The sequence below is a fragment of the Camelus ferus genome, chromosome 5 (genome assembly GCF_009834535.1).
Source record: "Camelus ferus isolate YT-003-E chromosome 5, BCGSAC_Cfer_1.0, whole genome shotgun sequence".
In the NCBI taxonomy this organism is placed as follows: Eukaryota; Metazoa; Chordata; class Mammalia; order Artiodactyla; family Camelidae; genus Camelus; species Camelus ferus.
This window is the reverse complement of record NC_045700.1, coordinates 80541912-80569710: the sequence shown is the minus strand read 5'-3', so window position 1 is coordinate 80569710 and position 27799 is coordinate 80541912. Positions and strand designations below refer to the sequence as shown.

Genomic DNA, 27799 nt, shown 5'->3' with positions numbered 1-27799 from the left:
CCAAGGTGTTCTCAAAAATCAGCACATAGGGATGAGATGGTGATAAAATGAATGAACTGCTTATTTAGTAAAATTTAGGCTCCAAATGGGATTATGCAGACTTTATTATTATCTGGTTTTTGTTTATCTTTTGTTTTTGCTCACTGAATTTCATGGGTTTTTTTGTTTGTTTGTTTGCTTTATTTGAAGGGAGATCTTTGATGAGCTGCTGGAAACAGAAAAGAACTCTCAGGCACTTAGCATGGAAGTGGGGAAGACCACTCGTCAGGCTTCATGAGGAAAAGACTCCTGGGTTGGCAGTGTGCACTGCGATTCTCTTACTGCCACCCACCTCTCTTTCCTCTGCCCGAGGAGAATTTGGAACTCTACTTGATGCGGGAGCAACAAACAGCTCAGGGCCAAACCAAAAGATGAAAATTGCAATTATGCGGAACGCTCCATATTAACTGTTTTATGGAAACCTTGGTCTCACATCTGTAGCTGATTATCCTTTTTTTCTCCTATGAGAGTGGCACTTCCTTTTGTCTTAGGAATACATGTTGTAAATATATATATATGTACATACACACACACATATATATGGAATGAATGGAGCCTTAAAGAGTTAGGATAGGCCACCAGAGTATGCCTACTCAAAATTAACAGCACAGCAACTTGAAGAAGAAATGAAGTTGTTAAAGAGTCCATTCACCTGAGAAATGTCTGAAAATACACGTATCATTTGGCATTTAGCTTTTATGTTCCTTGAGTGGTCTCACTCAAGTCTAATCTTTCATGTGTGTTTCTTATCAGTAAAGTTCACTGGAAAGCCAGCTCTCCATGTTACACTAATGACAGTTTGTCCTCCTTGCAAAGGAGGGGGCATTCTGCCACCTGACTTGAGGAGCTTTTTTTAAAACTATTGGTTCATGGATTTGTGATGCTTTTGCTGTTTACATGCAGTCCCAAGAAATGGATTGTTGGTGCTTTGGAATGTGTTATGGTCCCACATTTGGTATTCATTGTACACTTTGTATTTTCTTTAAAGAAATTCCTTGACACAGTATGTTCACTGTATATCATCTACATTATTATGGTGGTGAAGATAGAATCTTTTATTTTTCTTCTGTGTCATTCTTCCATGGAGCAAGCATTACCCTAACAGATTGCAGCCAAAACTTTAAGAGGTAGGAAAGTGATACTGTCCCAACTGGGAGTCCCCAACAAGGATACTTAGGGAGTATAAAGAATGTTACCATCTCTGTCTCCCAGAGGTAGGTCAGGAGGAGTATTCTTGTGTTAAAGCTAAAGCTCTGGACCACTAAAGCTGAAAGCCTTGCTACAAGGGTGAAATTAAGTACATGAGTTGTAGGATAAAGCTTGAACATTTAACCATTTGCTGTCTGGCTTTTCCCTTAAAACAGAGTGAGAATTAAAATGTGATTGGTTTAGGTAATCCCAAGAACTAACAAAGGTGCATAATTTATTTATCTTACTTTTTAGGTGCTTTGAGTTGAGGTTAAATGGGGATGCAACATTAAGTGCTACATTAGACAGCTGACATAACCAGCCTGGTTAAACAGCTTGTGAAACCATATAAAGAATGAGTTTGAGAGTAGAATTCTGTTTGTAAAATAATTTTGTGAGCCCAGAAATCATTAGGATCACACAGTGTTAAGTATAGCAAAATGAAATCTTTCCTTTTTTTTTTTAAATCTATCATCACAGAAGATTCAACATCTTTTCTGGAAGATTGCCTTAAGAGAGCTCCAGCCCTACTCCTGAAGCTTGGTTATGTTCTGACATAGTAACCTATTCTAAAATATTGAGTCTTTGAATAGTAAATGGCCAGCACTTTTGCATAACTACTGATAAAAGCTTTGCCTTCTACCATTTACCTATGTGTTACTGTAGTGAACGTTCCAAAATGGTACTGGTAGGATTTGCAGGAGTAGTATAGAGCAGAGGAAGATGCTTGTTTAAAAAACCAGCTTTTAAAATTTATTTCTTTACATTGGGTGCCTTTTTTTGTTGTTGAAAATAACTGGTTTTCTCGTGCGTGAAGTGCTAATTGAATTCTTTAACTATTTATTACTTTCCTGTATCTGTATTTGAGAGCTTTGAGAGGCACTGTTAAAAATTTGGGGGAATGATTTGAAGAGAGTGTGAATTCATTTGGGGCATTTGAAAAAGAAATAATGCCATAAGCCTAGGTTGCCCATGAAATACCCTTGTTTGACTTGCTTTTTGTAGCTTGCATGTGTGTATGGTTTAGAAGTGCACTTGATTCGAACCTAATTTGATTTGATCTTCATGTCTTGGGCAGGACTTACTAGTTGAAAAGAGTAGGTGAGTTATCTCACTGTTTGTATACTTGCAGGTTTGGGACTTGAATTTTCCTTGATATCTGTCCGTTGTTTTGGCCTGGTCAGCCTTCATTTCTCCCTTCACTCCTTCAGCTATTTACCCCTTTCACTACAAAGTTACTTTCACATTTTGGTTCAGTGAAAAGTTAAGACTGCAGATAGAGAGTTCCACTGGACTATGTTGATGGGGTGGTTTTTTTGAGCTGACTGTATTTTAAAGTATCAGTAGGTATTTTTTGTGCAGTATGATCAGTTTGCTCAGAATCAGGGGATGGGGTATTTTGCATGTTGGGGCCAGGAAGGGACACATTAAATAATGGCAGGGTGCTTCAGTTCCAGGCAGCCTGCTCATAACTAATATTCCTATTGAAAATACCAAATGTGCTTGCATTATTTTAAATGACTTTGAGTTGGTACTTGACAGTAATTCTGCACACAACTGATCTTAAGTGGAATTTTTTTGGAAGAGAGAACTACAAACTAAAATTCAAACTTCTTGATTCTTATCACCTAATATTATTACAGAGGATTGGAAAGTTGCATATGGCCAGATGCTGTTACCACTTTAGAAGCCCTGACTATAATTTAGGCCTATGAGAAGATAGACTGTTTTGTAGGGAATATATTTATGTGTGTGTGTGTGCACATTCAGAAGTTTTGTCTCAGCAGGATAGAATAAGATGCAAATCCATGAATTGTTGTTCTATTTATATTTTGATTCCAAAAGCTATTTGTTTACTTGCCATGGTCTGTTAATTTCAGGCCTAACTTAATGGCTCAATAACAAATGTAAATGTGTTTACATTTTAGGAAGTATGCAGCGATACTTAAAGATCAGTTCATTAACTCTGGGAGGCAAATATTAGACTAGACATTTCATTATATCTCTCCTTGATTAAGTGTAAAATTTTTCTAAAAGAGCTTTAAAAATTAAAACCCTAGCAAGTGAATTCATGAATTTACTTATTCTTCCATACTGCAGTTACCATTATGTAACTATATAAATATAGCTCTACACATGTACAGCTACATATATAGTTGTATAATGAAAATTATTTGGAAACAGATTCTTGGCAGTGTGTCATACAGTTGGCTATTATGAGTGTAGAGAGAGCATGGGGGTGGGGTTGGAAACATGGAAGAAAGGTAGTTTGTAAACTCATTTGTGGTCTATTGAAAAGATTATATTAAAACAAATTAAAATATTACCCTTCTCACTCTTTCTTCTCTGTCCTCTGAATTGACTATGGTGGATACTCTTAATCATTCAAATTTTTTTGCCGTGTTTGATTTAATTGACCCCCTAAAGTGGTCTTTTGTTTTAAATCAGGGAAACAGCTAGATCTCCCAAGTACATGTGGATCTTGTGTATATACAGAGGGTTTTAGAAAAACCAACAACCCAGTACTAGATGGAAGTCTCTTAAAATTGTCCGCCCCGAAAACAAATGTCTATTTCCTCCTCCCCATCTTGCTTTACACCTAGTAATGCTCTTCAAGTGTATATGAAAACTAAACAGATTTCTGCCCTCTACCATCTTTCTAATGCATTACTTCAGAATTCAGACTTTGTCTCTATCGATGTTAACATCGGAAAGAATATATATTTATTTTATTGGAAAACTCTAGTTTGCTAGGCCCTGAGAGTTTCATGACAGATTTCTTTTGCTGTGTCTCATCACAACCACTGACTCCTTGATGGCATGCTTTGATTACTAGATTTCAGGCAGTCTCTTTTGTTGTATCATATTTATGCACAATTAGTAAATTTTCCTTTCCACGTGTGCTATGTGTCTGAGGTTTTGAACTTTATAATAAACGGTGTGCCAGTATGAATACGGGCAGTTGGTTTTAGTAATTTGGACTTGAAGTGCAGAGGTTTGAAGTACAGGCATGTCCACTGGCATCAGATGGATCAGGGTCTGAATCAGGACTCAAGTTCGCTAGGTCCAATGCCAAAATAAAGACAAGCAATCAACTGAACTGGGCTGTTTCAAGAACAGAGGGGTGAAAGAATGAGACAGTGGTTGTACACACCTCTCGTCCTAAGGTTTCCCTCCCTCTCTTTTCCTTCTATCCCCAACATCTCTGGCCTCTTGTCAGTGTTGTTTATTTATGCTACAGAGAGGAGAACAGAAGTAAGCTTCCTACACTTTGCCTAATTGAGCCACTACCAGGTTTGCTGGCAGCTTTGGCCACATTTGTGCGATGATTTTCTTTCCTTGTGTTCAGAGTGACTTTTGATTCTGATTCTTTATGTTGTTTTGTATGGAGCGGCACTTTATCTGTGTTTTAGCAGAACTGTTCCTCTGTACCCTTTACGGTTTTTCCTTGGTTTTGTTTCCTTTTTAAATTATGCATAGAGTTTTTTGTGTGTGAAATTAAAGCCTTTATTAACCTGGTCTCGGTTTGACTTATTTCTGAAAAGGACCTATTCTTGCAGACACTTAACCAGTTGTTGAAGTTGTGAAAATCATCTGTTGGCCTTCTGACTTGAACTTCAAGCAGCACTGTTACACCTTAAAGGAAATGGGGTGGGAAACCAAGTATGGCTCTAGTCAGTGCCAACCTCCAGTGGTTTTTATCTGAGGAGCCTGTGAAGCTTTGCAGATGCTCTAGATAAGAGTTTGTAAACCTAGCGTTGGCCTTATTAAAAGTACCAGAGAGGGTGAAATAATGTTTGCATTTCATACTTGCTATTAGGCCTCAAGCCTAGACCCAGTTGTGTATGTTGCTCTCTCTGGGTCCTGGTTAGTGAGTATTGTGAAACCTCTATTAGGGCCATCGCCTGGGCCATTCAGCTCTTTCAAAGGATTCCCTTTTAACTTATCACCTGAGGAAGTCAGTAAGGAAAGTGCATGTGAAAAGAAAAAGCCATTACTCTGGGAAAGATGTAAACCTGCAAAATGCTTCAGCCCACCCACTGTAATTAAAGATGAGTCATGATAAAAGCCCATGGAAGGCTCTTAAGAACTAACGTTCTGTTGAGTATTTGGCTGCTTTTAAGGGGAAGCTCTAGAACAAGATGGTTAAAAAGTAATGTGACATGCTAGGATAGAAACAATGCAACCACCTTCTTGAGAGCTGAAACTGGGACCACAAGCTCCTTTTGGAGGCATCCTGTTTCTGAAGGAACAGGCAGTTTACTAAATAAAAGTGTCATTGCCACAGACTGCTGCACACAGGTTCAACTGTAAAATTTCACTTCAATTAGTACAGGACCGATACCAGTAAATAAAATGAAGCTCTGCAAGCAGGATAGGGTACTGCTTTCCAGCTACTTTTGCTTCTTAAAACAGTCCTTTTTCTTTCTTGAGGTTTTGTTGCTTCCATCGAGGCAGGGCAGAGAAGGCAGCAGGAGTCATCCCCAAGGCCTTGGTGAAATCCTCAACGGACAGGTGCACCTAGAAGAGGGCAGGGGCCAGCAGGCAAAGGTCACATTCTTGCCAGAGTTTGCTTTGATGAGTCATATAGGTGTGGTACAGAAATCAAATGAAGAGCAAAAACAGGCAATGTTGTGAGAGCCAGGAAAGGGATGGGAAGGGGGCAGGAGTAGCATTTTGAAGTCCAAGAGATTTGATCCCTGAATTTGGAACATAATGAAAAGGACAGTGACAACACGAGGTAGACTGAGCTGCTTTTCTTTTGAACAGGGTCAGTTTCACACTAGCCCTGAAATAAGAATGAGGACACCTGACTTGTCTTGATTAAGGAGTTGCTTCCATTTCCAGGTCTTAGTTTTCTTCTCTATAAGCTTGGGAGAAATTGCTTTTATAGGGATGAAAATAATTTTACATATAAAAGGGCCTTGGAAACAAGGTATCTTGTTCATCTATCTTATCAGACAGTGAATAGATAGCTAGGAGATGCCTAGAATAAGCAGGTGAACCCTAGAAGGAGGCTGCCCAAGTCTGAATGTATAAGACTAAGTTGTTATAGGAGACACACAGCTCTTTGAGCAAGAGCCTGTCACCCTCTCCTCTGGAGGCGCTTGCCCTCCTGGGCCCTACCCTGCTTTGGATCAAGTTAGCACCCTGACCACAAAGAGAGCAGGGCCTGCCCCAGCCCTAAAGGACAGAGTAAGCAGTCTAACTTACACACGCTACTGTAACACTAACAAAGACACCGAGACAGATTTGAACAGTCCCATTTTCAGGTGATGAAGCTAAAGCTCAAGAAAGTGAGGTCATCTGATCCCAACACATTTTCCACTGTACCACAGTGACCCTCTTCCCTGAGTGATTTCAGGAATCCTGTAAAGGCCTTTTGTCGTCTTTCCCTCCCAGACCTACAAAGTATATATACTACTGTGCTCACAGGTGACCATTATATGGTATAGTTTTACCATAATAGATATCTTTGTCCGTCTTGGTTTCTGGGTTTGTTCCTGGTTAAAAGGTAACATGTTAAACGTCATCAGGCTTTTATATTCCACTGTGAATGTATCAGCCATTATTTTGTAGGAGAAGGTTTTGCTGAGAGATGGTGGCAGGTGGCAGCAGAGGTGCAAGTGAGGTGAGGGGCAAGGTTCTAAGAGGAGAACCTGGGAAAGCCACAGAACGATTCAGAGCCACATTTTGCCTAGCCATCTTGAGTGGAAAACAAAATATTTGGATAAATGACTTGCACTGGCTTCTCCCATCCTATGAATGATCTAGAAGATTACACAGCACAGTTCTAACTTTTCCCTCTTGGCTTGGAAATCATGACTGGGAGTTACCTTTCTAGGTCTTGGGTCTCTTCAGCCATAAGACTGAAATGACCTCTGCTCCCAGCTCTACCATGATATGATACTGAAACTGTTCAGAGCAAGCCAGGTATCCTCAAGGCACACTCAGGTAAGAACCCCAAATTAAAGTTGTCATCAAACAGCATCTCCCAGCCTCCATCTCTGCTCCCCCAGGCACCAGGAGAGGGCGGGATCCCGGTGAGAGCAGCTGGTTTCTTTTCAATCTTGGGCTGCTCTGCTATGTAAGGATGCTCTGGGGAATTTTTTTTTTTTTTTTTTTGACTCCTGCAGAGAACCCTGAACCGAACAGCTTCTTGGTAAACATCTGTAGATGGATTTCAAGCTCAGGTGGGTCTGATGCCCCAGTTCTCAAACCTGTCATCATTTGCCTCCTGCCTCTGGGCATTCTTTGCTCAAGGCTCCTAGGAGCCGCCCTCACTCTCCCAGGCAGGGCAGTGGAGCGCCTTGTTTTGGAAAAAGGTCTCTCGCCGCTGTGGCTACTGTATCCTCAGTCTGCAAGTGTCTCAGGTGTCCTCTCTGGCCCAGCCAGGCTGGCTCTGCAGTTTGGTTGAAACTTCTGGACTATGACCCCTGGGCTAGATAGCAAGGACTGCCCATCCCAGTGGACTTGTATCTTTCCACTGGTCCTGCTCTTGAACCCTGCAGTCCTGCCAGCTGATTACTGGCCTCACCCATGCCCACATCCGCCTCTCTGTGGTTTACTCATTGGTACTCAAACACTTAAGATTATCTTGCTACTGCCTGCAGCCAGACCCACCACTCCACTGTTCACTGTCATTGGCTACCCTTCTGAGTTTACAGTAGCCAAAGAGATCTGAAGTCCTCTTCCACTCTGCACTCAACATGGAATATCCAGCTCTTCTGCAAGGATGCAAAATACTCCCATGATTAAAAAAAAAAAAATCAATGACAACTGATTTTTAAAAAAGAATCTAAGAATTTTTAGACTGCTTCTACCATGGTGAGGTTGTCTTGATTCTGTTCATTCATTCAAAATCAGCGATCTGTTTAGCCTCCTTTCAATCACCTGGTTCAATAATATTGGCTGCCCCTCCCCTTTAGAAATACTTTTTTCTGGGCTATGTGGTATGATAGTAACAGTGGGACTCAGAAGACCTGGTTCTCACTAGTTATATCACATTGGGCAAGTCACTTCCCCTCGCTGGATCTGAGTTTTTAGGTGTAGAACAGGCAATGATAATAACAGCTTACACTTACAGAGCACTTTCTATGCACCAGGGGCTGCGCAGATAATATTTGTAATGTTACAAAATAATATATTGGGATCATCCCAATATTACAGTGAGGACACAGATGGGCCGATCTGGGAGAGAATGCATGAAAGAGGTCTCCAGGGTGAAGGGAAGAATGCAAATGTTCTGAAAACAATACATTTATGCATATATTGGGCCCAAACCCCTAACAGACATATGTTCCTGGAGAAATTAGGCATCTTTCTGTAGATTCCTTAATTCATTTGTAAGACTTTTTTATAGTTTATTATACACAGTAAGTTTTCTCTCAATACCCTCTCAAGCTAGATTTGCAATCTATTTTGGATCTTCATGAAGTGGGAATGAATATGAAAAATGTGTTTTCAACAAGCCCTTCTTGTCCAACTCTCTCCCCTAAGTGGTCCACACAGACAGCAGCTGTGGCAACCAATACTCCCTGTGCCGATCAGTCTCCTCCCTGTGCTCCTCTGAATTGCCTGCCCACCAAACATGTATTTCAACCTGGATGTCTCCTGGGTGCCTCAAACAACACAGCTGCCACTGATGATTGTCCCCCTCTAAGCTCAGTCTGAGCAGGATTTTTTATCTCAGAAAATTACACAATTTTCCCCTCTCACGCCCTTTATCTACTCATTACCAAGTGTCATTGATTTTACCTCCTGAATATTTCTCTAAACCATCTCCTTCCCTCCACCTCCCCTGCCACCACCTAGTCTAGAATCCCATCTACCTCTCAGCCTGAACTGTGGCTGCTGCTTTTGCCACCTTCCAGTCCATTCTTCACTGAGCAGCTAGAGTGATCTTTTAAGAGTATAAACCTGACTTCTACTTCCCTGCTTCACCCACAATGGCCCCCCTCCTCTTTTAGAATAGACAGCACCATCCCTAGCCTGGTGTAGAAGGCTCTGCGCAGCCCAGCCCCTTCCCCCCAACCAGCTGCCCCTCCCCAGGTCCACACACCCCAACCACTCTGGCCACCTTACTGTTTCACCCACGCTGTGCTTTTTCCCTACTTACTTCTGAGCTTTGTGTATTCTGTTCCCCTCTCCAAGAACAACCCACTCTGCCTGAATAATTCCTGTTCACCTTTCAGAGGAAATCTCTAAGTCAAGGTCATCCTCCTTCTGGAGTCTGACCTACCTCCTTCCTGCTGGGATCCACACCCTCAGGAAGCTCCTCCGCAGGCTTGTTCACCAGCTGCTCCAGGGGAAAGATGGGTAGAGGCCCAGAAATGAGGTTGCTGTTAGCCTTGAAAACGTCCAGTTTAGGGTTTGTGATCTCCTAGGGAAGAGAAGAAAAACACTGTTACTTTAGCTGATCTGTGGCTGTCTCCCAGGCTGCCTTTTTCTCTGAAGTCAAAATTGACCCTAGGGGTTGTCCTTCAAGAAAATTTCCATGATCGCTACCTTCCACCTGTCCACATACACACTACTCCTCATAAGAACCAGGCACGCTGGGCTGGACCTATGAGCTAAAGTTTCGTGATCCGTATCCAAACAAAGCTGGTTGGTGTAAGATGACTATTTTGTTCTATGACTTAAGAACTTCTCCATGGCTACCCCAGAGATTTGAGGTCTACCTTGGACATTTCTGACCCTCTTTGTCTTATCTGCTGTGAAACTGTCATCTGTAAACTCCCTTAGCCTTGACCTATCTATGCTTTCCTGCCTGCATCATTAGTGACCAAGGAGGGTTTATTGAGCACCACCGGGTTCCCAGCCTGTGGGTGGGGCCGAGGAGCATACGTGTTATTCTGCTAATAACCCCGCTGTGCTTGGAAAATTGCTCTCATGTTCTGGACACACTTCTGCAGAGTCTACTTGGTCTTGTTTCCCCTGTAAGCCTGTGAACGTCTTTGATTTCATATTTCCACATCCTAAGACTGCAGGCTGAATATAGTTTTAAGAACTAACTGAAAGCTCGAAGAAGGTTATTCCACCTGGAGAAGGGATCTCCAGGGTGATGATAGTAGAGGAATCATTATTTCTCCAAGTGAAGTCCATGGACTAACTGCATCAAAGTACCTGGGCCCTTTGTTAAAAACATACATATTACTGGGTCTCAATTCAATTCTATAAACCAGAATTTTGGGGAGTGGGACCTTGGAATCTGCATTTTAATAAGCCCTCCACCCAGTCCCAGCTCCCCATCACCCAGATTCTGGTGCATGATAATGGGAACCATTTCACTAGGGAGTGGAGGAGACAAAACAGCTAGAGGCCTTGAAGTTAAACAGCAAGAACTTGTACGAGAAGTGGGAGGAAACGGTGGAAAGGAAAGCAGAGACCCTGGCATCTTCTCCAGAGATTTCTCAGCTCCCAGGTGTCTGCCCATCATCAGTGGCCACCGCAGAGCCCAGCCACCTGCCCTGTACTCACAGCAGCGATCTGGCTCCAGTCCCCAGAGTTTTCAAGCTCTGCCTTCAGGTCCTCGTAGGATTTGGTGTTCTGCATATAAAGTTCAAGTAATGAATTAGATCTGGGTCTCAGCAGAAGAGACAAAGATCATTTTCCTTCAGGCATTGAAACAAGGCTGGCCTAGGGCTCCGAGGTGAGAAGGGGAAGAGGGAACTCAGGGGGAGGCTGGAGGATGCTCCTGATAAAGGAGGTTGGATGGTGAGAATGAGCATGAGGAGCTGACGGGTAACAGGCTGCGGCAGGGGACTATTTGCCTGGCTCAGCCCAACACAGGGATGGAGAGCAGTATGAACTTTTCCCACCCCCAGGGTACAAGCAGCCACACGCAACCTTGGGAACCCTGCCCACACTGTGTAGGCTCTGAGGGACCCAGGGGTCCTAAAGAACTGGGGGGCTCCTCTCAGACCCTGGAGGGGACACTGCTGCAGAGGAGTGAAGGGAGTAGAGGGGACACTGGCTCCATGGGGAGCCCCATTTCGACATCCCCAAAGCCTGGCAGCAAGCATGGCACATCGTGAGTTCCAGTTCTGCCGAATGAATGAAAAACTGAATGAATGAATGAGTGAGTGAGTGAGTGAGTGAATGAGTCTGAGAGAGAAGCCAGCACAGACATGAGGTGGGGGAAGGCCTGCCAGAGTTGTTGACTTGGGACCCTGACCTGGACTGGAGAAGCTCTGGCATCTAGATGTGCAGCTTTGAGATTTGTTTGAATCCGTCATCAAGACGGACCTCAGCTCATCAAACACTGGATGTTTTTTTTAATGCATTTGAGGAAATCAGTCTAAGCTCTCTGGTTCCCTAATCTCATCTGTTGTGCCAGTTTAGTGTACCCAAAGCCACCAGGCAAACATGCATCCTACCTTAGCCTTCCTCCTGCAGAAAACCTCCACAGGTTCCATTTTGAGGACCTGCCGTCTGCTTCTATCCGAGGCCAGTTTAGGAGAATCCTGTCGAACTCTGATTCACTGTCCCTCAGGTAAGGATCACACATAGGACCCATTTTGCCTAGAATTTAGTGCCAGGAGACATCTGTCGGGTCCTTAAAGAACTGACATGTTTCCTTTCATCTGGTGTGAGGACCTACCAATGTCATCCTATAGAGGTTTCTGCGATGATGATGGAAATGTTCTTTTTCTGTGCTTTCCAATATGGTTGCCACTAGCCACACATGGCTGGTAAGAAATTGAATCTTTAATATTGTTTAACCCAGGACCTCGTGCATGTTAAGCATGCACTCTACCACTGAGCTATTACTCTCCCCACAGCCTTACTTTCTATTCTAAGTCCCCTCAAATGCTTTTACAGATATATCACAGGTCATCTGTCACAACGAACAGGAAAGCCTAGGAGTCCCCCCTGCCTCTGGGTGTGCCATGAAAGAGCTGCCTAGAGAAGGATGTGTCAGGCTGGCAGGACCAGGTGGGCTGGGGCCACTTACACTCCATTTGAAGGGATCCCAAGCCAGGAACCAGCCCGTGAAGATGGGGGGCTCATGTCCTTGCTTCACCACAATGATGGGGGTCTCGGGGTCCCGGCCGCTGGGGTGAGTCTTGAGGTACTCCTGCACCGTGGTGGCTGCATTTTTCTTCTCATTCTCATTGGCATACTTTCCCACCCAGAAAAAGACCTGTGGAGCATCCCAGAGCTTGGTCAGTTCTTCCTGTCCTCCCTCGGCTCACCCAGACTCACTGGCCAGCAGTGGACCCTGACCTTGGGCAAGTCTCATCTGGCCTTGACTTTGCATCTGCGAATTGAGGAGGTTGGACAAATGCCCTCTACTTAGATATTCTGCAGATGTGTGACTCCCAGCCTCTCCAGAGCCAAAGACCCTCAAAAACACTCCTCTGTCACATGAAATAAAGTGGACTTTGGGAGAAGAATACATTCTGCCCTGCAGCCCCTCTGGGCATATTCCCCTCTACCTGCCTTCTTCTTTCTTAGGCTTCTGGTTCATAACACCACTCCCAGAGAGAACGTGTACAGCAGCCAAGACAATGTCAAATGTTACCTATCCCTGAAGCCACTATTTCTTGGCCCTGAGGATTGAGGTGGTGGGAAGGGAGGTCCTCACGCCTCAATCCTACCTGGTCCCAGACGTCTAACAGGAACACATCATCCTCTTCCAAGTCATCCTGATTGAAGTCAGGGATTTCTGTGGCCAGGAAGCGCCCAGTCTGGTTGGAACATTCAAAGAGCCGGGGAGAGATGACCAGGGTTTCCTCCTGCAGTCTGCAAGGTAGAAAGAAGATCGTGTTGGCAGGAAGAAGGTTGGGGAAAAGAAGAATCAAGAACACAGAACTCAGAGGGACTCTGATGTGGAAAGCCTGCCTCCTAGGAAAATGCTCTTTATTCTGATTATACAAAAGGTACCCCCATCTCCCAAGAGTCCAGGAGTGCCCCCAAGGGAGAAATTCCCACTAAGAAATTCCCACATGCATTCCACTGGCTCTTCTATTGTCCTGTTAGGAAGTTCTTTCTGGTATCTTCCCTCTATCCCTCCTGCTGCTACTGTAGTACATGCCCTTTTGCTTCTGAACTGGGGAATAGTGGATCACGGACCTTCTTTAGAAAAAGAGGGTTTACAGCTTGTGCTCCTCAGCATCAGGGTCCTGTGGCAGTGTGGCAGGACAGGGGCAGATGGGACTCTGGCATCTTCTTCCCAGAGGGCAGACTTATAGCCCCTTTCCTTGAGCTGCCTCCTCTGGCTGTGAACTACCTTTGCAGGGGAAATGCCCCCTCCAGGCCCCAGGTAAGCCTCACAGACACAGCCCCTGTGCCCAAGAGGCTCCCAGGGCATGAGTTGCCCCTTACTCTTCTTACAGCCCTCAGGGCCTGGCACACATGATCCTCAATCCACGCCTGCTGCAGGCTCTGGCCAATGGGGGTTGAGGTGCTGGGAGGTTCTCCAGCCTCAGAAGGTGAGCTGGAGGTAGAGGGAGCTAGTGGTTACCTCTTGGTGCTGGCATAGGGGGCCTTCCCGCCCAGGGCCATCCAGAAGTTGGCCGGCTCCTGCCCTTCCACCACCACTTGCTTCTCGGTCCGGGAGATGGTGTCAGCAACCATCTTGGCCATCTCCCGTTCGTCCCCACTACAGCCCTGGGAAAAGAGGGGGCAGCTGTGCTGGGGGAGAACATCTTGAGTGCCACGCCTCCCCCACCCTTCCACCACATTCACTGGCCCAGAGCTCCAGGGTCTGGGAGGCTCTCCTGGAACAGGGTGCCCCACACACCGCCCACATGGGGATAGTTCTCCCAACCTCTCCTCTGTCCTTGGATGAGGACACTCCAAAGGATGGCAGAGGAGACAGGAGAGTCTGCACTCTCCCCACCTGGCAGGAGAAGGCCTCTAAGAGACTGAGAGTCCTCATGTCAGAGATAAATGGGAAGGTAGTGAGAGTCACAGGGAGAGTGGGAGAGAGCCCAAGACACAAAGACAGACCAACACTGGGACAGGCAGGGGTGGCCAGAGACAAACAGAATGAGAGAGACCTACTCAGACACAGAGCAGAAAATCTAAGGATGGCCAGACCCAGAGCCGCGGAGGAGAGAGGCGGGGCTAGATATAGCTGGGAAACTAGCGAGTGGGACCTATTTTGAGGCTTGGGGACCCCCAAGACCCATGTGGGGAAGAGGAGGCTGTTGGACCCTGCACACACCTTCCCACACCACAGGTAGCAGCAGGACTGGGTCTTGAGGATGAAGATGTCATTGGAGTTGAGGGAGGCTGCCCAGGCTGGGACCTCAAAGGCCTTGGTGTTGTTGGCACTGGTTCCCCGGACTTGGAACAGCCGTGTGGTTGGTATGGGCTCCAGATTGTTAGCCCGGGAGGTGCCCCCCTGCAGGGAGAGAGAAGCGGAAGTAAATGAGTAAAGATGATGGGGAATAGGAGGGGCAAGGGATGTTGGGGCAGGTCTGCTGCCCCTGCTGGTCCTCTGATACATCATCACCAGACTAGTCCTTCCAAAACATTGCTTTGGTTGCGGCACTCCCCTGCTGAAAAACTTCAGCGGCTCCCTACTTTCAGTGAGCTCCCTGTGATGAAGGTGAAAACTGCCTTTCCAGACTCGCTTTCACCTCTCTCCAAAGCCTCCACTGAATGTGGCCAGGCTTCTTTCTCACTGTTTCCCAAGGGACGCTTCCTCTGTGCCTTCATCCCTTCTGTGGCCCCTGCATCACTGGCCCTCATTTCACCTCTGCTGAGCTCTTCAACTCTGACCCCAATATCAAGACATCCTCCAAACCCCCTTCCACCGTGGACTCTATGCCTGTTTGCAGATTACTGTAGTCATGCTCCCCTTGGAAGGCAACTTTAATTTCTGGCATTTAACCACATGGTGCCTGGGGCTGTCGGCTCACTGTTCTCCCAACAAGATGGTAGACAGCATTAGCACGGCATTCTTCTTGCCCTTGGTGCTTTGCAGAGAGCGGTGTACTCAGAAAGTGCTCAATAAATAGATTATTGCTTAAAGGAATGCAGGCTCTGGCTATTTCATTATGTCAGAAGGCACCAGTGCAGTTTGGACAGGTCCATCAGGCAAATCTAAACCAAAATAACTTCTTTTTTCATGTAGAGGATCTAAGGAGTTGGGGTGTAGAAAGAAGCGGTGCTCGCACATGCTAAGAGTTTATTAAACATATTTTTAAAAACACTGAATAGTTGTTTCTATTACCAGTTCCACATTGGTGATGGAGCCTCAGACAGTCCTCTTCTATGAAGAACAAGCTTTCCCCACTCCACACCCTCTTCCCCGTCTCCTGGACACCCACCCTGCCTCAGTTGCTGGTATTGCCAGACCTCAGTCCAGCAGCCACACCTGGTAGACCACCATGCGTCCCTTGAAGATGGACATGAGGTGAGGCGGCTCCTTGCCCATCGGGACCCGGATCTGGACCGGTTCATTGTTGTACTTCTCATCCAGGATGACTGCTTGATAGGCCGAGGCTGCAATTTCATCCTGGCTGGCCTGGCTGCCCTGGGGATGAGCAGGACAGAAGGGATGGGATGGGGCCAGCCTCGATTCTGACCGGCCCCAAGCCCACTGCCTTCCTTACCAAACTCCACCCCGGACACAGTTAAAATCCCCAGCTGACTCAGACCTCACTGCTGATCCCAGCCCCACACCTAATCTTTTCACAGCTCCAGCCCACTCCTGACCCACCTGCAGCGCCAGCCTTGACGCTACTCCTCCTCTCCCCCTTACTGCACCTTCTCGAGGAAACACCACGGCTACCACACCACTCACCCCCAGCACCCAAGCACCTCCCTGCTCCCTCACATCTAGGCACAGAAACCCACAGTCAGAGCAGATGAAGAGAATGTGCAGGAGGCCACGAAAGTTGGAAGGGAGACTTGGAGAACCAAAATAGAAGGGTTGGGAGTGGGTACTCAGTGTCAGTGGGACCTCATAGCCAAAACAGTCCCAGGATGGAAAGGGGGTGAGCTCCCCATCACTGGAGGTATTCAATTCAAGGGCAACAGCCACTTGGCAGGGGTATAGTGGAGTGGAAGCTGGCTGCACTCTGGACAGGGTCAGGTGGGGCCTGACCTGCCAGATGTAGAGCAGGTAGTGCTGCTTCTCGCCGATGAGGTAGGTGTAGAGCAGCAAGTAGCAGTCTCCGCCATAGAAGTGGCCTAGCCACTTAGACTCCACAGGCACCAGCTCTAGGTCCTCGATGCGCCACACCTGGGGTGGGTAGCCGGCTAGTGTGAGGTCCAGGAAGGCTCAGATAACCCACCCAGCCTGGGGCTCCCTCTCCTCACCATACCTGCACCTCCCCACTCCCGTCGTCCACCATCTTCTGCTGGGCAGCCACCTGAGGCTGCATGTGCATGGATGTGGCATCGAACTTCACCTGCTCCACCTTGGCTGGAGTTAGGGGGAATCGTGACATCACATATCACCAGCTGAGTTCCCCCAGGTTCTCACAACAGCCCTGAGTAGGAGCTACTCTTCTTAGACCCATTTTACAAATGAGGAAGCCGAGGCTAGAGAGATTCAGTAGCTTGCCCAAGGTCACACAGCTAGAGGGCGGCAGAGTCATAACATAGAACTGTATCTCCCTGCCCCTAAGACTAGTGCTTCGCCAGGGCCTCCCAGAGGAGCCAGGGGAGGGACAATCCTTTTCTCTTCCCCCAGGTACCTGGCTAGGAGCTCACCCCCAGCAAATACTGTCTGGTGAGAGACTGAAGCTGTTTGGTTTCCAGGGAGACCCCACATCATTCCAAATGAAAGGCAGGTCGGTCTCAGCTCCCTTTTTGTGACAACTCTTGAGTTTATCCATGTCCCCTCATGTCCCCACCCCACCTGGAGAGCCCAGAGCCAGGGTAAAAGTGCACATGGAAGAGGCATGTCCAGGGAGGACGGCAGAAAGCAGGAAGGCAGGTCAGTGCTCTCCTGGCCCCACTCCCGGCTCCCAGCCCTGCCCTGCCTCGGGCGAGCCCTCACCCACGGAGCCCACGGTGTGCGTTTTGCCCAGGCCTGAGGTTCGGTTGGGCACTGTCCACTTCTGGAAGAGCTGCTGAAAAACGGCTGACTCAGCTCCATCATTTTGCACCTCCACCTGTGTGCTCGGTGGGTACTGCTTTGCTTTGATAAAGTTCTGGGAAGAGAAGAGGGTGGCTGAGGCTGTGTCCCTTCCCCAGGTGCCCCTCCCCAGTGCAAGCCAAAGCCTGGCTCCAACCCCAACCAGACCCAGCCACAAACCTACCCCCTTCCCAAGCCCAAACCTGAACCCAACTTCAGTCCCAATGCTAACCCCAAACCCAACCCTGCTCTGACCTCCACCCCCAAGGTCAAACTGGACTCCAAACCTGACACCACCTCAAATCTACCTCTGACCTCAACCCTGAATCTAACCCCCACTCCAAGGCCAAATCTGACCCAAACTTGACCCTAGCCCCCATCTCTAACCTTGAACCAACCCCCAATCCAATGCCAGCCCCAAGCCAGTTAGGGTTACTGACTCCAGCTCCTACAATGACCCCAAACTCAAACTTGGCCTCGGCCCCATGCTGACCCAATACCCTCTCATAAAAAAGCCAGCCTCCATTTTCTCCCTCCCTTTTCTGTGCCAAGCTCAAGGTGGGAGCCCACATCCCGAGGAAGCCCCCAGGTTGCCCAGTAGTTGGCTCCCCAGGGTGCAGAAAACCTTCAAGATGGCTACAGTAGACCCTCAGATCTTCCCGAGCTGGTTGGAGCCCTGAGCCTTCCCTAGCCTCTGCCTGGTCTGACCCTGCTGCCCTCTCCTCCTCCAGGCCTACCAGTGCCTGGCTCATGGCTTCCTTCTTCTCCTGGGCATTGGCATTCTTTCCCCTCCACACGTAGATTTTCAGGCCCCCCTGGTCCAGGATGTAACAGTCCTAGAGGTGGAAGAGAAAGATGCAGAGTGACAGCCTGAGGGTGCTGGTCGTGCTGAGCTGGGGGAGCTGCACAAAAAGTTGCCTTCCCTCCCGCACCTGCCACAAGCCCTGGCGCTAGTCCTACTTGGGGGAGGGTGATCAGAGTGCAGGGGTGGTGTGGTGGGAGTTGGCACTGGTGAGCCTCAGACCCTCTCACCTCGTGACTCAGCAGGTCTTGTGTGAGTGGCCGCGTGGCAACTTCTCTAACCACCACCTTCCCCTCTGAGTCAGACACGCTGTGGGACAAAGGCGCGGCATAGATGACATGGTCCCCACCCTTCACTGGGGCATCCTCCCCCAGGAAGTCCTCCATCCCCAGAGCCAGGAGAAAGGCATCCGGCTGCGCACTCACTGGTACAACTTGAGGGCAGCCTTGAGCGCTGGTTCCACCACGGTGTCTGGCACGGCGGCCTTCAGCTCCCTCCGCTGGCCCAGCACGTAGTTCATGATCTCCATCAGCTGTGGCGTTGCCTTCTCATTCTCCCCGTCCACCACGCCCACGTAGGTGCGCCCACCCCGCTCCTGGTCGCGAATCTCCTTGGCCAGGGTCATGCCCTGCAGGGAGGCCCATGGCCCATGAAGGCTGAAGTGGGGGCGGGGAACAGGGGACACCAGGAGAGCCCAGTCCCTCACAGCAGCCCCAAGGGGCAGGGGCCTGCCCTGCGTTTCCTTTTTGTTTTTTTATTTTTCGGAGGGGAGGAAGTAATTAGGTTTATTTATTTAATAATTTTTTTAATGGAGACACTGGGGATTGAACCCAGGACCTCCTGCATGATATGCGCTCTACCACTGGAGCTGTACTCTCCCCACCTGTGCATCCCTTTCGAGGGGGGACCAGGCTTCTAAGGTGCCCGTGAGGAAACCTGATGAAAGCCCACAGGAAGAGCAGGTTTCCTCATGGGTGGGGGGGTGGGTCTAGGTGGTACTTACTGGGCCTTGGCTTTTGACATTGTTTGAAATTTGTGATTTTACTTGGCAGCTTTGGATAAGAAGTGAGCCCTGAAGATCACAGTCCTAAGTCTCTGCCCTAAAGCTGTGCACGTGCACACACACACACACACACACACACACACACACACACACACCCAGAGTATATTGTCTCATGTCCTCATACACATAGATCCTGGCTTACTGTTTATTACTGGCCTTTTCACCCCAGGCTCCTTCTCTCTCCACTCCCTCCCAGGCCATCTCATCCAGTCTCAAGGCTTCTGCAGACAGCTCAGGCCCATGTTTCTGTCTCCAGCCCAGCTCTCTGCTCTCATCTTATTCACCCAACTTCCACGATAACCCCATTTTAAGATGTCCAAAACCCAACTCTTGGTTTTCCCCTTCCTGACCTTTCTGTCTCAGGAAATGGGATTCCATCCATCCCCACGGCCACTCAAGTACCACCTTTGATTTCTGCCTCGCCCCTCTCCAAGCTCCCTGAAGTCCCCATCTCGTGCTCCAGCTGAGCTGGAAGGTCCCCTGCCAGCCACTTCTCTCCTGCCTTGGGGCGTTCTCCTCCCCACCCCACCTCCTCCCAGAACCTTCTTAGAACCCTCAGAACCCCCAGTGCCAAACTCCCCACCCCTCACTCCTCCATTATTCCCTTCATGTCTTTCCCCCACACTGGATGGCCAGCTGGAGGCCAGAACCAGGGCAGAGCTCTGCCCTTTTCATTCACTGCTAGATTGCCAGCGCTTGGCACTGTGTCTGCTGCACAGCAGGGACTCATTACACCTTAGTGGATTAGCCGCTGGACACACACAAGTCAGCTCCGCCATGCATACCTCTCCCCATACAAATGGAGACACAGAGCCACCTTCAAACACACCGCCCACACAGTCAGGAGAGAGACGCCTGGGGACATAGAGGCTGGTTGGGGTGAGGCAGAAGTCTGGCAAGTTTCACTGGTGGGGAGGTCGGGTGCTGAGTGCAGGAGCAGATGGGGGCAGGTTGGGGCTCGGGGGTAGGGGTGGTGGTTGGGCAGATTTACCTTGAGTCTCTCCATGCGGTTACTCTCTGGCCCATTCCACTGGATGATAAGCTTTCCAAGGTCCAGGAGGAAAACATCGCCACGATTGAAACTCTTCCAGGACATCTCCACCTGAGATGCCATGGAGGCTGGCTCAGACCCCATCCTTCACCCATCATCCCTTCCCCACCCCTTCCCTGCCCCTCACCCCTCCTCAGTCTCTACCTGCCACCCAGGCTGGGAAGAGGGACAGGAAGCAGTGCCCCAGGGCCCTGGCTAATGCCCACCTCTCCAGCCACCACGTTCCTTTTGCCCTTGACGTGTAGCAGCCGCTGGATATCATAGGAGTTGGTCTCCACTTGCTTCAAGCCGGAAGCCACACCCCCTTTCTGGATCCTATGAAGAGAGGTGAGCTGACTCAAGGAAGTGGACTGAGAGGTGTGACAGGTCCCCATCTTCCCATCTCCTGGTTACCTGGCTGCCATGGAGGCCATCTGAAGGCGAGGGCTGGAACTTGGGACGTGCATGAGGCACTTTGGGCACAGACTCCAAGGAGGCACTCACTCTCAGGGCCATGCAAGTGCAAGGTCAGTCTATTGCCTCTATTTGCATGACCCTGCAGTGAGTACCTCCTTGGAGTTTGCACCCTACATACCTCACTCACCTCACCCTAGTCTCTGCCCTGCTGAGAGGCTGGCAAAGATGGGTGCATGAACAGGACAGGACTCTGAGGACAGGGGACTGAAGCAAAGGAAAGAAGGGAGATGCTATGGACTGAATTGTGACCCTCCCAAACTTATACGTTGAAGCCCTACCCTTCCGTGTGATAGTATTTGGAGTTGGGGCTTTTGGAAGGTAATAGATTTAGATAAGGCATAGATGAGGTCATGAGGGTGGGACCCTCATAATGGGATTAGCACCCTTAGAAGAAGTAACACCAGAGAGGTTGCTCATTCTTCACCATATAAGGACACAGTGAGAGGGTGGCTGTCTGCAAGCCAGACAGAAAGCCCTCACCAGCAACCAAATCAGCTGACACATTGGTCTTGGACTTCCTAACCTCCAGAACTGTGGGAAAATTAATTTCTGTTGTTTAAGCTAACCAGTCTATTTTTTGGTTTTTATATTTTTTGTATTTTGTTATGGCAGCCCAGGCAGACTAAGCGAGGTGCGGTGCCAGCTCAAACCCAAAGAAGTGGTTGCTGCTGTGAGTGTAGAAACAAGGAGAGCAAGACAAAAGGGAGGGTGAGGACTGTGGCTAACTGGAGAGCTCCTAGCCTATCCTATAGGTCAGTGGCTACTTAGCTCCTGACCATGTGTTTCCACAGGAAAAGCATGGAGGCCAGAACTTCAGACTTTTCAAGAAAAGCTGGAAATCTGAGCTTTTCATGTGAAAGGCCTCTATAGAGAAAGAAGGAGCAGTCGTATGCCGATTGGTCAGAGGAGAGACTTGATATGATGCCTCCTTTGGTGCTGAGCTCTCCCGGACATTCAAATAGGTGTTGACTTACAAAAATTCATAGTACGCAGAGTTACAGAATTGCAGAATGGCCTCTGGGGCAGCCAAAGACACGCTTAGAGGGATGAAGACCAAGGGCTGGGCAGCAGCAGAAATGGGGTGGGGAAGGGGAAATGTGAACAAAAATTACCCTCATGGCTCCCCCTACAGCCTCAGGCTCCCTCCCCAGCCCTGGGTCCTCCTCCCAACCCCCTGCCTGCAGCATGCCCCTCCGTACATAATGCCCTTCTTGAAGTAGCCTCGGAATGTCTCGCTCTCATTGCCCTGGACCTCGCGATGCTGGACGGCCCGGCCCTTCAGAAAGTCGTCCATCTGCGTGGTGTAGATAGCAGCTGCCCCTTGCTCATCCTGGGACGAGGCCTGCCCGATCCAGTAGTGAATGTCATAGGACAGGTTGCTGCCCGTCTTGTGGATCTAGGGAGAGGGCATGGCTGGTGTACCCGAGGCCCTGGGCTCCCATAGCCTCTCCCCACCTCCCTGCTTTGCATGGTCTCCCACACATGCAGGGCCTGGGCCACAGGGGAACTTGGCACAGGGAAAGCTCACAGGACTGGTGGTCAGGAGTCCCGAGTCATGGCCCCAGCTCTGGCACAGACTCTCTGAGACATGGGGCAAGTGGCTCTCCCCCCGAGGGCCTTGCTCATCTTGTCTTGGAAATAATTTGGTTGGATGTTGGCAGCGTTTCCCAAAGTGATGTGCATATAACATCAGCGGTCTGGGAGGTGATTAGTGGGTATACAACCAAATATATCTATGAAATGACTAGGGAAGTACTGCAGCTACTTTCTGTTTGTGACACAGGACACTGCTTTCCACTTGTGATAATGATATCGAGTTATGTTTTTAATAAATTGATTTAACTTTTATTAATATTAATATAAATAAAAATTAATATAAGGAAGAAATACAAATATATTAATTACACAAGATGTGGAAGAAACCAAGAAGGTAACATGAAGCTGATTATGGATTTTGGGAACATGGACTCAATGTAGGGTGACATCCCACCAGCTCAGAAGATCCCCCAAGACTGTAAATCTGCAGATAGTTGCCCCAGCTGGGAGCTCAGTGGCCCAAGGGCAGAGAGAGCCTCTTACATCTCTGACCCTGTGGAGCTACCACTGGGCTGGGCACCCGGGCACACCCAGTGAATGCTGTCTTGGGGTGAAGCTAGGCCAGCAGTCCCCATTGCCCCCAGCCTCAAGTGTCCTCCCTGATGCTACCGTGAGCTTTGCTCTGTGCTCAGTTCCCTCCCTAGCTCATCCCCTACTCACAGCCAGGACTACGTAGCAGTCACCATCGAAGAAACTGCCGAAGGTGCTAGAAGGAACAGGCACCATCTGCATGGACTGGGGAGAAAAGGGAGGTCAGAGGGGTCAACCACCCAGGACCCCCAGCCTCCTTGCCTCCCTTAACCAAAGGGAGAGTTGGGAGAAGTGAAGAGCCAGGAAGAGCAGGGCATGAGAAAACCAACAGGGAGAATGGATGTGATGGGGGAAGAGGAAGAGGAGCAGGAAGACTTGGCCAATGCCTGGGGTGGGGGGGGACTTGGGGGCAGGCACTAGGGGCTCACAGGCCAGCAGGGCAGGATGGAAGACAGTCGAGTAATCCCAGGGCTCTTCCTTCCCTTGGTCCATCCCAGGCCAACAGAGCCAGCCTCATGCCCAGGCAGGTCCTTACCTCAATCCTCCATATCTGCACTCCGGGCGTGTTGGTGTTGAGGGAGCCTTTGACCTGGGCGCTCAGTTTGGTCATGGCGGATAAGCCTAGGGGAGAAGCGATGTGGTAGCAAGAAGAGGAGCTGGATGCGCCCTGGGTTTCAGGAGCTGCTTTTCCAGCCCAGCCCTGGAGAGCTCCCAACAGTGCCAGGAGGCCAGGGCTCAGGGACAGTGGGGAGGCTTCTCAACCTGAGCCCTGACTGACAAGGGGCCCAGCCTCCATCTTCCCATCCAAGCTCTGATTTTGTCACTGTCTTGTTCAAAAACCTACCCTGACTGTCTACCACCAACTGAAAAAAGCCACCACCTCTTAACCTGGCATTCTGGCACTAGGCCCTTCTTGATCTAGCCCCAAACAATTTTTCTTCCTGAAAGTTTTTGATCAAAGCCATGCTTGATTAAAAAATATATATCACACAGAGTTCAAAAAAAAAAAGGAAGCAAAGAATAAATAAGGATGAAAATGCAAGCACCCAGAAGAATTGAAAAAAGCAGGTGTTCAAACAAAAACTTGTACATGAAGCTCATAGCAGCTCTATTCACAATAGCCAAAAGGTGGAAACAACCCAGATGTCCATCAACAGATGAATGGATCAATGAAAGGATCCACACAATGGAATAGTATTTAGCCATAAAAAGGAATGAAGCATGAGACATGCTACAACGTGGATGAACCTGAAATACATTATGCTGAGTGCAAGAAGCCAGACACAAAGGACCACACTGTATGACTGTATTTATATGAAATATCCAGAACAGGAAAATCCATAGAGATAGCAAGCAATTAATGGTTATTGGCAGCTGGGGGAGGTTGGGAGGGGGGAGGAGGAAATATGGAGTGACTCCTAGTGGGTATGGAGTTTCCATATGGGGAGGTAAAAAAATTCTGTAACTAGATAGTTGTGCTCCCTTGAATGACATTGTAAATGTATTCAATGCCACTGAATCGTACCCTTTAAAGTGGTTAAGATGGTAAATCTTATGTGTATTTTGCCACAGTTTTAAAAAGTATATGCAGTAGTTGCCTGTTTCTTGCTACCCACAAACACCCCTCAACCACTGTTCTGGTGGCCCACAAGTTGTGGACCCCACCAGGCAGGGCTGTATTGTTTATTCAGTACTGAATCCCCAGCATCTAACACTGTTAGCACTTTGCTAAGCTGGTGCGTGAGTGGATGGATGGATGAATGGATGGGTGGATGGAAGGATGGATGTGAGTGGATAGGTAGATGGAGGAATGGGTGGGTAGTTGGGTGGTTGGGTGGGTGTGTGGGTGAAAGTGATTGAGTGGATGGATGGATAGATGAGTGAATGAATGAATGAGTGAATCGTTCCATAGTGAACCACCCTCCACCCACTGAGCTGGAAGAAACCTCCTCTCCCCAGGTTTCTTTTATGGTATCTTCTATGGCTATTTCTGTTTGACTTGTAGCTGTGTTCTCCACTCCAACTGCTCATCAGAATCACCTAGGGAGCTTTCAAACAATACCGATGCTCTGATGCTCAGCTGCTGGAGCCATTTCCCCAGGGATTCTGGTTTAATTAGGTCAGGGTGGGGCCCGGGCTTGAATACTTTATATTTTGTCTTTTGGGAGGCAGGGCATAGGTGCTTTCAAAACTCTCCAGCAGCTCTGATGAGCTAGAGAAGAGAGCCATTTGTCCCCAGTTATTCTGGTCCCTGGTTTCCTGCCCCATTTACCAGGCTGAAGGCCATGCCATTCCCCACCAAGCCTACCGCCCAGCCCAGCAGAGAGGCCCCCTCCACAAATGCTCCTTGAACCCATGAATAATGAATGATAGGTCATGCAGTCCCCACCTCTGTGCACTGACAGCTGGACTCTATCTAATCTCTCTTTGCACCTTGACTCTGAGTCAACTCTTGGAACAATGACATGGCCTTTAACTACAGGTAAACTCCCTCTCCCTGGCATTCTGGAATTTAGGGGCAAGATCTCCCTGCCCAGCCTCTCATTAGTGACCTCTCCAGCATATCAGAGCCACCTGCCAATCGCAGCGCCGTGCTTGTAGGAGCCCTTTGTGCCTGGGTCCTGTCTGATGCCCCTATAGGCCAAGGCCTGTTCCATGAGCTATTTCTCAACCCACAGAGACCCCAGGGCTCCCAAAACTCCCGGTTTAGTAGAAATGATTTGGGTACAAAGGAGGAAAATATTTTCTTTTTTATTTCAATCACTACCTTTGTCTACAGCCTCTTTTCACCAAGACAGACTGACCCTCACTGGTGGTACAAATATAGGCCCCATTTCTTCATCTATGAGGTGAGCAGGTGACTAGGTGGTCTCTAAAGTCCCACCTGGTATAAGATCTGAGTCTGGGAGGGAGCAACAAGAGAAATAGAGGGTAGATAAGATGAGGCCCTTCTTGTCCATCCAAGCATTGAAGATTCAGGGGAGCAGGGGCTTGGAAAAGCTGGTGCTCCCCCTACCTAAAGACAAGTCAGGATTTGGGACCTCCAGCAGCATGAACAGGGAAGGTGGTGGGCAAGGAGACCCTGGGGAGGTCAGTCCTGAGAGGTAGAGTCATATTCCAAGGGTGTCCCCATGGATACCCACCAACAGCTCCTACCCCATCGATGTTGGTCAGAGTGGAAGCCTCTGCCCCGGCCCCTGGTGGGTCTTCCCCTGAACTGCTGGGAGGAATTTGGGTCCCATACTGTCCCCACTGCTGACAGTACAGCCCTGGGCTTGGATATGTGATGTCTTCTCTCTCAACCTGAATTAACCGGCTCCCCCCTCACTCCTGGTCCCCATTCTTCTCTGTCCCATCTCGAGAAAGGGCACCATCACCCCTAGACCCCAAAGTCAGCCAACTGTGCAACACCCTGGACCCCTCCTCTCGGGCCCTTCTGTCCACCTGAATGCCTCTCCATTCTGTCCCCACCACACCCCCACCTCTCTCTGCTTCTAGTACCACCAAACTGCTCACTGGCCCTAGCCCCCCCAGACATGCTGCTTCTCACCCTCCTCCCTTGTCCTTTCATTTTCATTTCCAATGCCCTCCCCACCTTTCTCCTTTGGACTAACACTCACATGGTCTTCTTGACTCAATTTAGGTCTCATTTCTTCCGGGAGACCATCTCAGAATGCTCAAGCTACTCTAAGGACCCCTCCTCAGGGGGCCCAAGGCATACTGGACAGATGGCCCTGTTGGCCCCCTGCCCACATGGTGATTAAAGGATTTGTAAGTCTGAGGTCTCTGAGGTCAAGGACCTAGGCATTTTTGTCTGTGTAGCCCCCAACCCCTAGCACTCAGGACGTGCTTAATAAATATTCTTGAAGCTGGAAAACTGAACTACAGAATAAAAGGGATGAACCTTCTTGGGGGCCCTTGAGGAAGTTAGGGCTCACACTGTCCCCAGGTCCCATCTTTCTTTTCTTAACCACTGCCTTGTTGTCCTCAGATTTCAGGCTCCAGAGATCCCTGGGTGCTGTCACTGCTCAGTCCCCAGTCATGCCGTTCTGAGCGGGCCCAGGATGTGGCAGTCCCGAAACAAAGGACACCTTCCTGTTCCCCAGGTCCATGAGAGCAGGGGTCGTGGACACGCCCCAGCCCCTTAGCCTGCAGACTCTGCCTCTCCCCGACCTGAGAAGGCCTAAACAGGCTTCCTGGGAAGTGGGTGGTCGGTATGTCCTAAGACCCAAGTCTGGACTTGGCTCCCCCCTCCCCTAGCCACACCCACATTGCCCCTGAATGAGGCCACAGTGCCTGGTGAGGCTGAGGGGACCAGTCCTGCTGGAGGGGGGCACTAGGTGCACACTAGAGTGGCTGAGCATGGACCAGCCCCTGGCCCCCTGCCTCTGCCTTTGTCCATCCAACTCCTGATGGCTGCTGCTCACACCCTAGGATCCAGGAGCTGAGAGCCCTGAGATCCCAGGAGTGTCAGGGGAATGGAGACACGGAGAAAGGACCCAGTTCAGATGAAGAAGAAATGGGCAAAGAGACGGTAGGGGCTGAGGGCAAGAAGGAGAGTGAGGTCAGGGTGACTACTAGTCCCAGTTTGCCCACGACTGGTGGGTTTTAAATCTAGAAGTTCCAAGTCTGCAGGGTTTCCTCAGTCCAGGGCAGTCAGGGTGGGGTCTGGTGGCGGGTGGGGGTCTGAAAGGGCAGTCGTCTGGGGGGTTGGGTGGAGCCTGCACTGCCTTCCCTCGGAGGCCCAGGAACCCACACAGGGCTCCCGCCCTTTCCAGACTCTCCAGCGTGCCAAGCTTCTCCCTCACCCCGCTCCAAGGAGCTGCAGGAGGCTCCAGGCTGCCAGCAAGAAGCAGGGGACCCTGTCCTGTCCTCTCCCACCACCTATGGTCCCCATGTGTCACCGCGGTGTTGCCTTACCTGTCTGGGGGAGGCAGCTGCCACCTGGGAGATCTCAGGGAGTTGTGGCAAGCTGGCGGGAGGAGAGCGACCTTTGTCCCCACCCCCCCTCCTAGGAACTGCCTTCACCAT

At 49.1% G+C, this 27799-nt stretch overlaps 2 protein-coding genes across 6 annotated transcripts in view; one reads left to right on the top strand and one right to left on the bottom strand.

Annotated features, from left to right (window-relative positions):
* USP37 (ubiquitin specific peptidase 37) overlaps nucleotides 1–4746 on the top strand; it is a 77510-nt gene extending 72764 nt beyond the window's left edge. For all 5 annotated transcript variants that reach the window (XM_032480254.1, XM_006186835.3, XM_032480253.1 and 2 more), the window contains one exon: nucleotides 190–4746. In XM_032480254.1, coding sequence (XP_032336145.1) covers nucleotides 190–277 — 88 coding nt within the window. In that variant the 3' untranslated portion in view covers nucleotides 278–4746. The remainder of the gene's footprint in view (nucleotides 1–189) is intronic.
* VIL1 (villin 1) lies at nucleotides 4710–27763 on the bottom strand. Its single transcript, XM_006186834.3, has 20 exons — nucleotides 27689–27763; nucleotides 23304–23389; nucleotides 22898–22972; nucleotides 21841–22037; nucleotides 20392–20500; nucleotides 20126–20236; nucleotides 18497–18699; nucleotides 18302–18380; nucleotides 18007–18105; nucleotides 17192–17345; nucleotides 16512–16612; nucleotides 16292–16429; nucleotides 15560–15718; nucleotides 14402–14581; nucleotides 13697–13842; nucleotides 12831–12975; nucleotides 12185–12373; nucleotides 10708–10776; nucleotides 9470–9610; nucleotides 4710–5748 (listed from the first exon to the last, which is right to left on the bottom strand). The coding sequence occupies exons 2-20, from the start codon at nucleotides 23376–23378 to the stop codon at nucleotides 5635–5637; spliced, it is 2484 nt and encodes an 827-aa protein (XP_006186896.1). The 5' UTR covers nucleotides 23379–23389; nucleotides 27689–27763; the 3' UTR covers nucleotides 4710–5634.
* Between the last annotated feature and the right edge of the window lie 36 nt (nucleotides 27764–27799).

Excerpts from the sequence above, each read along its gene's own strand:
- VIL1 (XM_006186834.3), bottom strand. The coding sequence starts at position 23,378 with ATGACCAAACTGAGCGCCCAGGTCAAAGGCTCCCTCAACACCAACACG. Across the intron at positions 14,582-15,559 it reads GACGCATGGTGGTCTACCAG|GGGGGCACCTCCCGGGCTAA; the intron begins GTGTGGCTGCTG and ends CTCTCCCTGCAG. Across the intron at positions 12,374-12,830 it reads TGTTAGACGTCTGGGACCAG|GTCTTTTTCTGGGTGGGAAA; the intron begins GTAGGATTGAGG and ends GATGCTCCACAG.